Raw genomic sequence first — 17,782 nt, 5'->3', positions numbered from 1 at the left:
TTAAAAAAGATATATTTTGGTGTATTTAGCCGTGTATAATGCCGGACTGTGTACGATCTGGGCGGTCAGTCTATAGGAGGATAGATTAATTTAGTTAAAGTTGTTAACTGCGTGCCATATAAACTCGGCTGCGCCGCTTAACAAAACTTAATGAAGTCTCTTAGACCAAGGAATTGGCCAACTGTTTAAAAACAGTTTAGCGGATATATAAATTCTAGTATTCCTCGCTTTGAACTACAGAACTTCTATCTAGATGCTAGATCTTTAACCGGGCACGCTCTAGCATCTCTTTCGCAACCGACCTCTCACGATGCCTCAAACGTCAAATCTTTACCAGAGAAGCACCACCCAGATCTTCGTCTACGTTGGTAGACCTCGTTTGTACCCGATCAAGTGCTGACATATCATATAGCTCGACTAACCACTCCCCCTCCTCGCTACCACGCACATTCACGGCAACCAGGTTTCCCCTACTTGCGAACTGGAAAACCGCACTGTTGCGCTCCCTAAGCTCAAAACTGAACTGATCGGTGTAACGGTCCCAGGCACACAGCAACCCGTTCATTGATCCAGTCACCATGTAATCCTGGGCCCAGGCAAATCCACGTAGGGCGTTGTTTGTTACCGCTGCGTCTCCGGCGGAAAGGGTGCGTACGGGGGCACCGGTGGCCCATTCCCAGGTCCGAATCGAGCCATCCGCGGATGCTGAAACCAGAAGCCCAGGGCTTCCGGGGTGGGTCGAGAACTGCGTCGGAACTTTTGTGTGGCCGTGGCATGTGGCGAGGCAAGCTCTGCAGTGTACCCGAAGCGTAAGTCATCTGGCTGCGTTCTGCGACTGACCAATATCTTTGGAGCTAGTGAGACGTGTTTCTTACCCAGTTTTGGTGTTCCAGATCTTCATCTCTCCCGGATGCGCCCCCGTGGCGAGCAAAGAGCCGTCTGCGTTGAACCCGGCCCTTGATACACGTTCCCTATGGCCTTGCAAAACATGCGTGCACTGCCCCGTCTGCAGATCCCAAATGCGTGCAACCCCGTCGTGCGTTGCTGATACCAGCATGCTGTCGTGGGCCTTGAGAGGCACAATTTTAGAGTCCCCATTGCTCAGCGTGTACCGACGAGTACCTGAGGGAACATCCCACACGATCAAACCTCCATCGCGTGCGCCCGAAATGATGGTGTTTGGTGTGGGGTACAAAACGCCCATTATTGCATCAGTGTGACCAGTGAAGGTAAGGCATTTCTTGCTGTCTCGCGTTTCAGCTTCCCGTTGCATCAAAGCCGGGGAAAAGTATCGAACTTACCCAGTTGTAAGGTTCCAAACCCTGATTCCCCAGTCCTCGTTCCCAATTGCCATCATATCCCCACAACAATCAAAGTACCATGCGGAACCCACTGGTAAGCGTCTTCGATGCTCACAAATCTCAATTCCTTTATGCTGACAGCCAACATCGAGGATGTTGAATTCGCCGGATGCTGTCGATCTAGGGGCAACGGACACTACGAGGTAATTTTCGGTTAGGTAGAGCTTCTGCATACATGTGTCATTCAGAATCTGGAAGGCTGCCTGGGGAGCCATGGCGAGAGTGAAGAAGATTGCGAAACTGGATAGTCAAATCTGTAGCTGACGGTGATGAGCGAAGGCAGCAGCTCTTGAAGGTCGGCGGCTGTGCCGCAATGAGACCTTGGCGGCATGAGGGGTAACTTGGATTTGCTCTCATGCATGGCCCCCGCTAATGACAATCGTAAAGCTTCTACTCTCTAGGAAGGGTTGCGAAGGTTGCTCTGAGCGACAAAGCTGAAGATCTTGACTGAAGCTTTTGCTTTGGCACAGCTCCTCTATGTAAGAGCGGGATAGAGTAGCTGTAGCAAGTTGCAAATAAGTCCCATGTATGCGTAGAGCGGATGCCGTATAACTATCCCGTCCTGGGACCTGATCGCATGCCCTAAGTACTTGTCCGGGATTCGCAAAACTTGCTGAGCTGCGATATTTATATCATTATCCTTAGCCTATGCCTATTTTAAAATCCGTAAGTTTCTATTTAGAGTAGAAGGTGGTTTAAACGTACTAAAAGTGTATAAAGAGGCAATAGTCTTGTTCTATCTGCTAGATGGATAATCTCTTTATAGGAGGCACCGTGGATATAATACTTAATCTCTTTCCTAATGTTTATATAAAATGTGCCCTTTTTACCAGAATAACTAACAGTAGCAAATCCAAAATATCGCGGAGAGCATCTGTCAAGGCACTTTTGCTGTTAAATATTAATGTATTAGAGAGTCGACAGAAGAGAATGAAGAATGGATTTGACCAAGGTGCACATTTGGAATCCACATCTTCCCTAGTTAGATTACAGAAGTCGTCCGCAAGCATTTGGAAACTAAAGGGTAGGTTAGTGCTCCGCACGCACTAAAGGAATATAAGGGTAAAGTACCTTTGTTTTTGTTGTTGGGTAGGCACGTAGCACCAAATAAGCTTGATGACTAGAATATTAAGCTTTTTGGTAACTTGGAGAGCTATAAGGTGTTCGGTACTCCATTTCCTAGATAACTAAAGCAGGAAAGAGGATCTGGAACTTAATGGCTGGGACAAGGAGATTATAAGGGGCAGTATTAGGATATACGTCGGGATTTGTCCTGCTTCCCCGAAATCGCTAAAATTGTGCGCTAGAGCCTGACTCCACGAAGGCTATAGCAGGTAGAGGTGGATGAAATGCCTATAAAGCGTCTAAAGTGGTTAAAAATCCAGACCACAAGGAAAGTTGATTTTTGAGATATGGCTTTAAACTTATTCTTTAACGGTGGCAATAGAGTACTGAATGCTATAAAAAATTAGCAGGAGATAAATGATATGGCTAATATGGCGAAGACGCAGGGGTGACTGCCTCACCCTGTATTCTGTAATTTGTAGAAGTTTACAGCCATTTCAATAATATCGTTAACTCGCTTAGAGTCGCTCGTCGTGCGTCACCCACCCTATTAAAATAATACACCCCTTATAACTTTACCAACATAACTCTAATATATATAAATAGTAGCTAATTTTATAGCTTTATTCTAGAGCTATAAAATAAGGCTTTATTTTTAAAATATAACGCCATATTGGTGGAGCTGTAGGTGGTGTCTTGTCGAAGTCGCGTATCGCCTACCGTACGAAACGATATACCCTCTATAACTTTACTAAAATAGCTCTAATATATATAAATAGTAGTTAATTTTATAGCTTTATTCTAGAGCTATAAAATAAGGCTTTATTTTTAAAATATAACGCTATATTAGTGGAGCTATTGGGGGTGTCTTACTAAAGCTATGGAAATTTAAATTAAGGCTCTGCGAAAGAGCCGCATCGCACCCCACTAAAATTTGTATGAGGGGCAATTCTTTCGATTTTAACCACCACTAATGCGTTAACTACCTACTCTAGGTACCTAAATATTGAAGCTGGCGCGTTACCTGGTTAAGTTAATTGTATAGAAATTTTGGTATTGCAACTTATAGCGCCCCGACAGCAGCAGCAGCCTACTATAGCTTTAAGATTAGTACGCTAGATCTCTGATCTCAAAGTCCAAGCAATTAAGATACAGTAGTATTTATCTATTAATCTACAATATATCCTGCCTCTTCGAAGTGGGCTCTTGCATGCGTTCCACATACTTGACTGACAGCAAAATATAAGAAGCTCTCAAAGCTCTTAAAGTCCTTAACCAGCCGCTAGTTCCTTCTAATCCAAGCCTTAATATCATTGAATGTAGCCTTAATAGGATTGTAATCTGGCGAGTATGGTGGCAGGAATTTTAATAAGACGCCATGCTGCTCACAAAGCTCTCGAAGCTATGCCGATTTGTGAATTACCGCGTTGTCAAGAATAAGGACTGATCTTGGCCCTGGATAAGGTGAACAATAAGGCAGTACCTGCTCCTCTATAAAGGCTTTAAATATCGCAGAGGTAATAGAGCCTTGAAAGATAAGGTAGCTAAGATATCCGTCAACTGCTAACGCTGGTAGGATGCTCCACCTCTCTGACCTCTTAAGCGGGCGTGATACACCACATATAGTCCCTTCTAGTGACCAGCCGTACTTCCTATCACCAGTCCTCTCATTCGCTGCTGACTTATCAAGAAATACAAGCTGCTCTGCCGTCCAGCTCTTTTAGATACCAATCCAGGCGTTGCGGAGGAGGCTGCTCCTCTCAGCCGCCCGAGCTCTAACTGCCTTCCGCGACCAGCGATTCCTCTCAAGGATATTGTGGACAGTTGCAGCACAGACTTGGGCGTCAAACTCGTCGAATAGGAAGGCCTGCATCTCATCCAAATACGCGGTCGGCTGGTCTTTAAGGAAGTTAAGAAGCCTCTGAAACCAGTCAGCAAAAAGCTTAACACTATGACGTAATATATCACCATTTCTTGGTAGGGCAGCAGAGCTCTCGGTCGCCCAAGGACGACGGTAGGAGGAGCGTACGGTTCGCCCCAAATATCGAGGTTCAATCGCATCTTATAAATCGTCGGCTTGGACACCTTTACAGCCTCCGCAATAGCTGGTACTGCCTCACCAGCTTCAATNCGAATCCTAATTCTATNAACAACTTCATCTNNAAGGCGGCGGCCCATAATAACTTCAATTGTGGTGGTTAAAATCGAAAGAATTGCCCCTCATACAAATTTTGGTGGGGTGCGATGCGGCTCTTTCGCGTCCTAAGCGAGTTAACGATATTATTGAAATGGCTGTATAGAAAGTAGAGTGAAGCTATGACGAATTTAAAGTTGCTCAGACTAATGCCAAGAACCTGACTTTATTACGCCACCCTATGCATACTTTTTTGGATACCTCTAATATAGTACAATACTACTGCTTCAAGCATCTCTCCTAGAATAAGAATCACGTGCCTACGCGCATTTAGATGACGTGGAGCGTATATATGGCTTGGTAGGCTTTGCAAATGGCTGTTATCGCTGTCGTCGATTGCATTAAAGTTTCAAACCATCCCTACCCCCACAGGCGAGCAGAGAACAATGGGATGCAAAATTGATCTGTGGTACATTAATCGTTTTTTTAATAATGTAAATATTTTATTTGAGAATAAATGTCTGCTTCTGCAGCTCTATCCCTCGCATTGCGTCTAGAGCCTAACCATCTATCTAGATATGGCAATAACTATAATATGCGGAACGTTGGTCCCCTAACGCAAATTTTGACCCGAGTTTATAACCTAAAGCTTTAACTTAGAGCTTTATTATATAGACTTTAATTAATATATATAGAGATGAGGTTTTCCGGGGGGGGACCCCCTGGGACCCCCCTATATAGAGCTTTTGCTTAATTTAGAAGTAGTAGTAAGATTAAGGCGCCTTAGTTACCGCTAGGTAAGGATCTACTGCAGTAACTAAGGCACCCTACTTAAGCTGGGCTTAAAGATTATATTGGTCATGAATATAGCATATATTTGGACTGTAGAGCTTTAATATAGAGCCCTTTACGTAGGATATAATATAGTAGATTGTAATTCTAATTTAAAGCTTTATATACTAAATATTTTTAATACCTAATAACCATTAACCACGTTATTGCCTATCTAGTTTAGACGTACGACAACGCAATGGCTCGGCGACAATGTAATAGCTTAGCGCCGAGTAATAGGAGGGAGGGGAAAGAGGGGAGGAAATTGGGGGTAGCTTGGCCACTGCAAGAAGGTCGTAATATTAGTATGGTGTTAAACTTTAAAAATTATAGTAGTAGTAACTCTTTGATTAACGTCTGATACGGATCCTACTGGCCCACGCAGACTACTCCGTCACAGGGGGAAAACTTGTAATTTACATGAAGAAAACCCTGCAGTTGGGGGAAGGAAAAACCCTATGAGCCACCTCAGTCGGATGAAAAACCCCGAATTGCCATATTTGCACGTAGTGCGGCCCTGCAGGCCTACAGCTACGTCCTCCTCCTTGGATGTTTTGAACTTCTTAGGAACCACTGCTTCCTTCTCTAGCTTATCTCAGCTGGGGTTTACTATGTCCCAGCTAGGCCTTGCCAATTGATTGCTATACTTATTGTTTCCCATATCTTGGCCATCCCCTGTGTGCTATCTCTTGTCTAACTATTGCCATATACGCCATGCCTCCCCCCCCCCTAGGGCCTATTGAAGGCGTAAGGGGGATTCATCTATAAACTACCACTATACCAAAAGGCGAGCGGGACGTGTGTGTGTATGCCTGGGTATCTTTTGTGCCTAGGCCCTAGTTGCTAGGCCCTCGCCAAGGGTCACCACTCCTTAAGAGGAGACAGGAAAACTATACGGTATTGTCCAGGCTGCCAGGTAGTATTTAATAGTTGATGGCGAGTAACCGCATGCTCCGCGGGCGATCGCCCTAGGGGTTAGGAGGGGCCGTATATTTGCTTATTTTTGTCTGTTCGCGTTCGCTCGTACGTCGATGTAAGAGGTTGTCGATGCTTTCTGTTGGGGGTTAGGGGATGCTATCGAATGCTGTGTATCCATGTTGGATCGTACAGGTGCCTTGATAGGAGGATAGTGTAGTAGCTGTTATCGTAAGGGGTACCAACGGTGGTGGTTTTCGAGATCTCACCATCCCATGTGAAAACTTTTCACCACCGCCCACAATACTCGCAGCCACCTCCACCACGTCGTATCGCACGCTGTGCGACGTCTCTGCGTTGGCTCTGAGTCTGAACTTCGAAGACTCAGGTTCGTAGCCGTCACCACGTACAGGTGCAGAGTCCGTTTTCGACGACCTTTAAAAATTATATCCCGGAAGCTTAATTGACGACCTCTATATAAAACGTTAATAACGTTTAATTACAGAGCTTTAAACTGGTAGATATCTTAGGAATGCCTATTATAAGTAGCTCTAAGTGCAAAATCTAGAATATTTAGTAGTAGTGTAAGTATAGGACGGGGGTATATATTTAAGTTCCCAAATATCATTATATAACGCAATTTTTAGGTAATAAAAACTAGCCGTTAACGTTACTCGACTAATACCTACTAGAGGCTTATCCATCCTTCCTATTTTCTCTCTTGCCCGTCTCCTTATTTAATGCTATCTATATTACTACGTCAACTAATAGATCCCTTAGTGGGGACTAAGGAGGAGTATTAGAGCACCTTCAGCTTTTATAAGGAAGAAGAAAAGAAGAGAGGAAGGTATAGAGGGAGTATTTATAGATAAGAGGAGGCCTACGAGCATAGGAGATTAGACAGCCATAATATAGCTATTAATGTTGCTTGACTAATATATACCGGAGGCTCCTTCGTCCTTTCTATCTTCTCTCTCGCCCGTTTTCTCGTCTAATATTATTTATACTGCCACGTTAACTAATAGATCCCTTAGTGGGGACTAAAGAGGAGTATTAGAGCACCTCTAGCTCTTATAAGGAAGAAGAAAAGAAGAAAGGAAGGTGTAGAGGAGGGAGTATTTATAAATAGGAGGAGGCCTATAAACGGGAGATTAGGCAGCTATAATATAGACGTTAATATTACTCGGCTAATACCTACTAGAGGCTCCTCCATCCTTCCTATCTTTTTTCTTACCTGTCTTTTGTCTAATACTATTTATATCACTATATTAACTAATAGATCCCTTAATAGGGACTAAGGAGGAGTATTAGAGAACTACTAGCTCTTATAAGAAAGAAGAAAAGAAGAAAGGAAGATATAAAGGAGGGAGTATTTATAGATGGGAGGAGGCCTATAAGCATAGGAGATTAGGTAGCTATAATATAGCTATTAACGTTGCTCGACTAACACCTACTAGAGGCTCCTCCGTCCTTCCTATCTTCTCTCTCGCCCGTCTCCTTATCTAATACTATTTATATTACTATGTTAACTAATAGATCCCTTAGTGGAGACTAAAGAGTATTAAAGCACCTCTAGCTCTTATAAGGAAGAAGAAAAGAAGAGAGGAAGGTATAGAGAAGGGAGTATTTATAGATGTGAGGAGGCCATACAAGTACGTAATTTAGTAAGTACTAATAAGCACGAGATTCTTATATATAATAGGCTTAATTGCTTACCAAAATACGGGGTGTCTTTGTCACTGTAGTGGCTACTATAGTAGTAGAGACGCCTTAAATATTTAATGTAACTAACTACTAAGGTTATTAATAAGTGAAAGGTAGGCTACCGATATGGTGCGAATAATGTAGTTATTAATATTGTTTATAGCCTATTTTTGCTTCTAGTATACGCGTAGATTATTCTTATATTTGGCGTAGAGCTAGTTATAGGCAGTAAGCTAATTTAGGTCTAGCTTTGCTATTAATGTAACCGTAGGTAGTATATCCCTTAGTGTAGGCCAACTTAGTAGTTCTAGTTTTAGAAGATTATCTTTCTTCTTAGATAGGTAGATATACTACTATACCTTATTAGTTTTAGCTATATCTTAGATAATAAAAAACCATTAAATCTAATCAGATGGCTTGTTAAGGATAAGGTTAATTTTTAATTTAGTAGAGGCCGTTATTTTTAAAATTTAATAGGTTAGAAAGGGTCTAGGTTAGGATCTAGCTAGCGTCTTAGCAGAATCTTATTTAGACGTTCCGAACTTTTAATTTAATTTATTAGTTTATTCGTTAGTTGGATTTTATTACGGAGAGCGCAATTAATAACCCCTACTAACAGCTTTAACTACGTCTAATTTTTAATTTATAAATCGGCAGATCTATAGGTAATAGTTATTATAAGCAGCTCTAAGCGCGGTATATATAAAATCTTAACTATAGTATAGAGAAGTTATAGCTGCTAATATGCGGTCCTAAGTAGCATATATTCTCGGAGGTCACGTGACTTCTTATATAAGTGACATTTCCGCCCTTTAAAAAAAAATTAAAAAATTCTAAAAATCAATTAACGCTATAGATAGTAGTAATATTAATCCGGTAATACTGCTAATTCTCCCTATATACTATTATATGTATATTTAACAGCTCTAAAAGCGGTAAGAAGGTAGGACGGATAGGGGGGTTAAAATTTAGAAAATTAGATTTTGTAGTTAAGCTATTTAAAAATTAGGAAACCGACATAAATGCCGTATTCTCCGCTTATCTCCGAGCTAGTATATAATTTCCTATTTAGGAAAAGTCGTTTATAAGTAGTTGCTGCTCCCTCTATATAAAATCTTCTTATTATACCTCTTTAGTCTTACTTATAGATAACTAAAATCATTTTATATTAAACCTATATTTAAATATAAGCCCTAAAAGCTTCTTAACTTGTAAAATTGCTATATAAGTTAGCCTGGCTATCTTATCCTTTTCCTTAATATCTAGAACTACCTAGTTAAGTATTAGGCCCTAGCTTTTATATACGGTAAGAGTAAAAGCTAGAGTAATTAGAAATTAACGCTATAAGTAAGAGCCTCTTATACCCTCTTATTTATAAAGTATGGAAAATATAGGGATAACTTTCTTACTATCCTACCGAGTAAATAGGGTAGGTCCGTTATACTTATCTACCGTAATTAGTAGTAACTAAGGCTGATCCTTTTTAATATCCGCGTATCCCTTCTATACGATATCTTTAACTATACCAGTAGTACCGTTTACTAAGCCTAGTTCAACCCAGATATTTTATATTAGTATTACTTTCGCGCCAATATATAGGGCTAGATTCTCTATAGTATCGCACTAATTAGAAATAACTTTTCGCGCACTTATACTAGTGTTAACTAACTTAATAGCTACTACTAGCTGTAAAAGGTCGCGAAGCCGAATAGTATTATACTTACCTATAGCAGCGCGTATGCTATATAGCTAAATTGCGTTATTAAAGCCCGCAACCTTATTAGTGGATAGGTCCTACTTATACCTAGTTAAAAGAAGCTTCTAGGTTAAATTACTTATAGAATTACTACGTAACTCTATAGGGGCGGTTCTAAATATAGAGCTCTTAGCGTTATTACCGCCCTGCCGCATAACTTAATCTAGGATAGCTGTTTAGTTAATCGCCTTATAGGCTCCCTTTTTATAGCTAGCGAGCTCTAACGGCCTAGCAGGTAAATTGCTATATAAGGCCGCCTAACCTATAGGGGGAAGCTAATGGAAATCGCCTACTAGTAAGATGTTTAAGCCTCTAAAGTAGTCGTCGTTATACGCAGGGCAGATTTAATAGAGGCGGTGATTAATTTAGGCTAGATATACTTGCCTAATTGTAGATTTCTTATTAAGGATAAGATAGTAAATATCCTTAAAAGCTTGTTATAGAGGCATAAGACTGGTAGTAGGCAATTTATTAAACGGACGGTTTACTAGCAACCTTAATAGATTGTATATAGTTCTGCCGTTAATATTAAAGGTAGCTACCCTAGTAGGGGCCGCTCGAGCTAATAGCAATGGCTTACTATTAGCCCTTGCCATATTATAGAGCGTAGTAGAGAGGATAGTAATAAGATGCGATTTGCCGGTTCCTACCTCTCTATTAATATTAATCCGCAGTGGGGCGGGGGGCTAAGGCCTACTGGGATCTGCCTGTAGTAATTAACTATAATATTATAGATATAACGCTGACCTAGTTATAAGGAGGATGGAGTTACTATTTAGGATAAGCGGCTTTATGGTAAAGGCTGTAGTCGTACTTCCTGCTAATAAGTCCTCTTATTAAGCTGCGGGTATATACCCTAATGCGTACTCTAGTCGTAGTTATAATTAAGCTCCCTATTACTAAGCCTATTAGGATCCTTAATTTTAACTCTATTAGTATTTTAAATACGGGCATATAGGGCCTTAAAGGACTGGTATAGCTCTAAGTTATCTGCAAAATCGTCCTTAAACTTATTAATATTATTAGTAGTTTTATAACCTTCCTCTAGTTTCTGATTGTAGAAGTAGTTAGGTAGGTACTAATAAGAGTTAACGCAAGCCTAATAGGAAGCTATATAATTAGGGGCCCCAAATCTATTAGTATAAGTAGCTACTTCCTTATACTCCCTTTATGGGTGATAAAGAATAAGCTTTATATGGCAGAACTTAGGATACTACAGATAGGAACGATTACCGTTATATTACGGAAAGTATAATATAACTTAAGGTCTTGCTCTTAGCCGACGCTTATAAGTAGAGTAATTAAAATAGAGTAGAAAATTAAGAAAAGTAACGTCCTCTACCCCATTCAGGCGGCGCTTATATTTCTTATAGTTAGACAATCCGTACCCTCTTAGTTGCCTATTATTAAGCTTATATATAGCGCTTTAATCGTCCTCTTAGTAGTAGTTTAAAGTTACTATATTCCTAGAGCCTTTATAAAGAGGAATGTTAAAAAGTAGATAGTATACCTTCTACGCTAACTAATTACGTTTGGTAATAAGCTTATTTATAAACCTAGCCATAACCGAACTAAAGGCATAAAGGCTATTAGCGTACGGCTATACTAATTAGAGTAACTTCTAGTAGGAAGTTAACTTCTTCTCTTCCTTGCTGCAATATTTGCCTATATAGTTAACTATTACTAATATGCTTATAGTGGGTAATGTATTAATATTTACTATCCACGCTAATATTATAGCTACATTATAACTATTAAAAAGCTTATTATTACGCTATAAACAGAATATCCAGTAATATAGATTTTAATTCTTTAATACAGCGGCCTTATTACGGAGAGAGCGTGGAAAATAGAAGCAGCACTCCTTTACTCTAGTAGAGCCTTTCTTTAATCTTAAGCAGTAAGATTTGGTGCAATTACGGTGCCGTTAAAATCAATTAAGGTAGGTAGTAAGAAGCTCACTAGTATTAAGCTATTCTTTATAGCTGAGAGTAAAAGGATATTGGAGATTAGGAGGCTTAGATTAATTAGGATTAACTACGGATATAAAAGTAGTCTAGTACTTAGCAAAAGCTGCCCTTAATTTACTAGCTAACGGATCTAGCCTTAGGGCTATTAAACTCCATAAGAAGCTATATATATAGCCACTACCTTATACCTACCACTTATATTAGTACTAAAAGTCTATACTATTAAATAGGCCTATAAGCACGTGCTTCTTAAATAGATTAAAGCGGTAATATAGCTAGTAAGTAGCAATATGCGGATTATCGTTAAGATTTTAAGAAGTAATCCGGTAGCGCTAAGCCTTATTAGTAGCCTTATATTTATTAAATAGAGGTATATAAAAGTGTAGATTATGCTAATATAGATTAGTAGCGCTAAGTGTAAAAAATAGAGACCCGCTCTTAATATTCTTAGTATAAGCTATAAGCTTATTTCTCTTCTACCTCTAGTAAGGTCTAGTGCCCTTAAGGTTTTATATATACCGTATAATCTTATTTAGTAACTAGCTACCCCTATTACTATTTATAAAATTACTAAGCTTATTTAAAGATAGACTATTCTTATTTAATTAGCCGTAAAGAAAGCGGGTGGCGCTAAGGGCTTACTCTCTTATAATCTAATTAAACACATAGTAGTAAAATAAGGGGTGGCGGCTAAACCGACCGTCCTAATACTTAAGCATATACTTGGCGTACGCAGCTAGGGTAACCGTACGGCTTCGTGGCATGTTAAAATTGGCTTTACTATGAGGAAACAGAGTAGGAAAGGCGCTGCGTATAATAAAACTAGCTAATCGCTTAAAGAGAGGTGTCTGTTATACAGTAGGAACCTTTAAGCCCGCTTATAGGTCTTATTAGTATTAAACCTTACGACTTAAAAGCTTTAATTTATTAAGGTTAGGCACTAGATTAGGAACCAAAGTATCTAGTACGTTGTTATTAAATTTGCTGTCTAGTATATTACTATCAAGCTTAGTAGGCAGAGGATTAATAGCATAAGGATATTATATAGGAGCAGTAGGGTAAGCCGTCGGGCCACTAGAATTAGACTCTAACTTATTAATATAAGGTAGCTAATCTAATATAGAGCTATTTTTGGGTAAGCTGGTAAGCCGGGTGCTATATATTTTAACGTCGCGATAATTAGGATAATTAACCTTTAGAAAGTAAAGCCACTATACTATAGCAGAGCGCTTTATAGCATACCGCTTAGTAAACCACCAACTTAGGTATTTACCACCCTCTACTATTGTAGGCCTTATGACCAGTATATCGAGTTTAGAAGGTAGCCGTAGTAGCTACCTTTAAGTCTTTAGTATATTCTAGCTAAAGCAGCAAACGTAGCCAGTATAGCGATATTACTGGCTGTATACACGCATAACTTGCAGATAAACGTATACGCGCGTAATTAGAAGCTCCTCCACCGCGGTAAGTATAGGTAGGAAGCTAGGAATAGGCCTCGGATCGAGCCCGTTGCTTTTACTAAATAGGGGTAAAAGGGTTAGATTTTTAAGGCTATTAACGTCCTTAATACAGGCTTTATATATACCTATATTATCACCCTCTATAGCTAGGCCTATTTAGAACTACCACTCCTTGCAATAACCCCACGTCTCTATATATTTAGCCTATAGTATACTCCTAAACTTCTTAATTCGCTCCCAATTAACAGCTAAAATAGATAGTAGTGTAGCCGTAGTTAGAGCTTGCCGTAAGAAAGGTGGTATTAGCGGTAGAGTAGGTATTAGCGGAAGAGTAGGTATTAGTAGAAGAGTAGGTATTGGCGGTAGAGTAGGTATAGGAGCTAGTTCCGGCAAGGACGTATTTAGGCCATTTAGAGTGCCTCTGCTATACAGAGCTTTATCTATAGTATATAGCGAAGGGGTAGGCGAGTAAGCTTTACCCCACCAATTAAAAATGCGGTGCTCCCGTTATATTGCCCTAATTGTCTTCCACCGTTAAGCTATCTTAGGGGTATCTTGGCTATTCTAGCCGCGAGGCAGGAAGGCGTTCTTAGTATCGTTTTTAGGTAGAGTAGTTCGCTAGCGCCTTGTAGGATAAGTCTTAGTAATAGAACCTAACTCTATAAGAGCTTTCCGCTTATTTAAATTATATTTAAAGATCTAGAAAAGTAAGTAGAGGTAGAAGTAATATATAGGGAAGACGCGCCTTTAACTAATATAGCTAGCACAGCTTTAAAAGCTTTTTTAAAGGGCCGTCTTTAATAAAGCTAAGGCGGGGCTTATAAATATGGCACTTGCTACACTAAATTACAGTAGGATCTGCTATATTTATAATATATATAGCAGTATTAATAGAGGTGTTAACAAAAAGGAAGGCGTAATACTAGGATATTTTAATATTTATAATATTTTAATGTTTGTTACGTGGATTCTGCCATAACTTACCGCGCGCGCTTTTTTATCTAACCAATTAGAAGCCGGCTTAGCGAGAGTTTAAATTCTAGGGCCCGAATATATAGACCACTCGTACCTTAGGTCAATAATTATAATCAGCCGTTTAATTACGATTACTATATAATTACAAGAGGCGATTGCGGTTTAATTGCGTAGTTATATTATTATTATTATTAATTCTTAATTAATGTCTGATGCGGTCCTAATTTAGTTCTATATAGACTACTGCCGTAATATAGGTACAAAAAACCTCTAAGGCAGACGTAAGTGGTAATACAGAGTGTACCTCTCTAGGTAGTATGCTCGTACTACATTAACGGGAGGAAAAATACCGTTAGGTCGCTGCTCTGAGACTCCCTCCTATAAGGGAGTGTCCTAATTACCTATCTTGCCCTATCTACCGCTTATACTATGCTTTATTTTAAATTCATAACTGCCGTAAAATTAATATAATCCTGCCCCTACTCTTATTTAAATGCTTAATATATACGTATACGCCTATAGCCCTTCTGCTTATAGTATAATTTCTACCCTAAAGAAATAGCGGGACGAATGTAGATATAGATCTAGGTGTTTTATCCTAGGGCCCTAACCTAGGTCCCCTATATACACCCCTAGCTAAAGGTATAGAGAAAGACGGAATACTAGGGTAAGTCTAGGCTGTTAGGTAGGGTAAGAAATAAGAGGCTTATTATAGGCTTCCTAGGGCGTATATAGTTTATTCGGTCGCCATTATATACAGCTTATTAGTCGCCGCGTGCGGCTCGTTTAGTTATTAGGCTATGTAGGCATTTGTATAGGAAGTTAAGGGGGGACGCCAAATATTGATGCCGTGGTTAAGTAGTGGTTTTAATACGGAGATCGCTAACAAAAGTTCTTACAACTTCCTAATTAGGAAAGTATAGCTCACCGCCTACTAAAAATCTTGAAATTAATCGCAAAGGCTTAAAGGTCACTTAAAAGGCTTTAAATACAAGGCAATATAGATGCGATTAATTGATTAATTAATAAGCTGGGTATTTTTAAGGCCACGGGCTTTACGCGACCATATAATCCTACCCTATACTAGCTCTTCTACTAGCTCCTCTACTAGCCCTATAAGGTCTAAGAAGTAACCTCTTATTACTACCTTCTTCTTATTTTTTTAGCAATTGTTTATATAGACGTTTAGTGTTTTAGAGGCTCTAGAGGCTCTATATAACGATCCGCAAGCGGCTTTATAGACCTCCCTTTATTGACTAAGCCGCTAGTAGAGGCTTTATTATCACCTATAGCCCTAGCAAAGGCAGCGACAAAGTCCTTTCGCTTTACTAACTTCCTTATAGATTTATTAATTGTATACCACCTAATATTTATTACTTAGTATTAATCCTCTTATAGCTACCTATATGGCATATTACTAGGGTATATAGTAGGGAGTAGGTAAGCTAAGTATAAGTTATAAAGAGAGTTAATAGAAGAGGACGATATAGTAATAAGGGTAGGCAATAGCCTAAGTATAGAAAGAGACGAACTGATAAGGAGTACAAGATGGCTATAAACTTAAGGGGGCTTATAAGGAGGTGCCAAGGCCTAGCTGAGGGCTGGCCTTGGAAGCCGCCAAAAGATCCCTTATACTACCTAATTTAAGGCTTAATAAAGCTAACTTTAAATGCTACTTTCTTTATATTCCTGCCCTTTATATTTAGTCAATTTTAAAGCTCTTACAGCTAAGGAGAAGGAGGCTTAATAGGCGGTAGAGGCTTAAGAGGAGGCTTCTTAGAGGGAGGCTTAACTAAGCAAGCTAGTAAAGAATCCATTTAACTTAACGTTGGCGACGCTGCTTTAGATCGTAATCGCTATATAGAGGCTCTAGATCTAGAAGCTAATTTAGAAGTTAAGATCCTATTTTTATACGCTCTAAAAGCTCTAGTTTGTAACAGCGCTATCGCATATTACCTGCTAAATTCTGCCATATTCTGCTAACCTGCGATTGGCCCGCCCAAAGCTAGCGCCTTAGCGGCTTACCCTATATATTTATTTATATTGGTCCTAGCAATCCCTTTTTCTTCTCTTTAGCTTAGTATCTTTATAAGATAGTATTCTATAAGCTTCGGTTTAGAGGCATTTATATAAGCTGTTATATTATACTAAGCTCTCCCTATATTACCTAGGAAGGCCTTAATAATATCCTACCCTAAAGAGAAAACTTTATCTGCAACGACGCGTTAATACACTATACTTAGATACTAAAACAACTCTATATTACCTAGGAAGGCCTAGATAATATCCTACCTTATAAGCTAAACAAGACTAGACCTATACCCCTAGAATTAAAACTAAAGTATATAATACTAATAAACCATAGGAAGCTAACGATGGTACGTAAAGTAAGCTTATTTAAGAGAGTTGCCTCTACCTAAGAGGAACCTAAGATCTAATTGGGATTAGAAATTAAAGATAATAATAACGTCGTAGACGTACGCGAATAGATTCGCGCCCTTGTAGCTAGCTAGGAAGCCAATTATCTTAAGGTAAGGAATATACAAGAGACCCTATAAAAGATCTTAAAAAGCCTTACGGCCCTATAAAATGGCCCGGCTTCCCCTTCTTAAAGCCTTAGCTAATATGCTTACTTTACTAAATATAATACACTAAGGAGTATAGATATAATAATTAAGCAATTAAAGTCCATTAAGCTTCTTAACCTCTAACTACTATTTAACGGGATAAGCCCTACCTTTAAAAATTAGAGAATTTAAGTATAAGGAAAGCTCCGTATTAACTATAACTATTTCCCTTCTAAGAAAGCCAAAATACTCTACCTTTTTAGTTAAACTACTAGGGACGCCTAACGGCACCTTTAAGCCAAGTTTAAGGACGATTTCCCTATCTAATTTATATCTGTTAATGAGATAATATAGCACTTAGCGGCTATCTATATTAACCTAAATAAAGTAAAGGACGTCTAGTACGACTATAATCGCCTAATAATAAAACCGAACTAACCCTTTGCTAAATTCTAGACTTAATTCCTACACCTTATAGGAGAAGGCTAGGTTCCCCTTAAGAACTACCGATTAGACCTATATAATAAGCTAATAATTCGGCTATAGGAGAAGATCGCTGTAACCTTAAATAACCTTTTAAAGTAGGTTGCTTATAAAGAAAAGGAAGAGTATAGGCGAGAGAGGTAATCCTTATAGTATTCCTGTTATAAGTATAATAGGGGGGCTCTAGTATCCGCTAAAGACTAATAATATTTCTTTTTAGCTTATAAACCCTTAAATAAATTATATAATCTATTTTAGAAAGCCCTTTACCCTAAGGATATATAAGAGACGCTTATAGGGTATATTATCGTAAGCACCACTAATATTTAGGCTAAGCATTAATACTACAAAGTCCCTTCGCATCGCCCATATAGATTTAATAGTGGTAGCTATATATACGAAATTCATTAATAAAAATTGGGACAAATTTACTATTAATATAATAACTTATACCGTAAAACAAGTTAATGGCTTTCTCCTATACTATATCCTATTTTACTAAAGTAGACACTACGCCAATTTATAACTATGGGAATATTTTAGGGAGGATTTTATAGGATA

At 39.0% G+C, this 17,782-nt stretch overlaps 1 protein-coding gene across 1 annotated transcript; it reads right to left on the bottom strand.

Annotated features, from left to right (window-relative positions):
* Window positions 1–322: 322 nt before the first annotated feature.
* K441DRAFT_597418 (WD40 repeat-like protein) lies at window positions 323–1,534 on the bottom strand (the record flags this gene model as incomplete). Its single annotated transcript, XM_067645064.1, has 3 exons — window positions 323–791; window positions 876–1,244; window positions 1,302–1,534. The coding sequence occupies 3 exons, from the start codon at window positions 1,532–1,534 to the stop codon at window positions 323–325; spliced, it is 1,071 nt and encodes a 356-aa protein (XP_067496343.1).
* Between the last annotated feature and the right edge of the window lie 16,248 nt (window positions 1,535–17,782).

This window comes from Cenococcum geophilum, assembly GCF_001692895.1.
Source record: "Cenococcum geophilum 1.58 unplaced genomic scaffold K441scaffold_108, whole genome shotgun sequence".
Taxonomy (NCBI): domain Eukaryota; kingdom Fungi; phylum Ascomycota; class Dothideomycetes; order Gloniales; family Gloniaceae; genus Cenococcum; species Cenococcum geophilum.
Note: the sequence above shows the minus strand (reverse complement) of the source record. Positions and strands in the feature narration are given on the sequence as shown.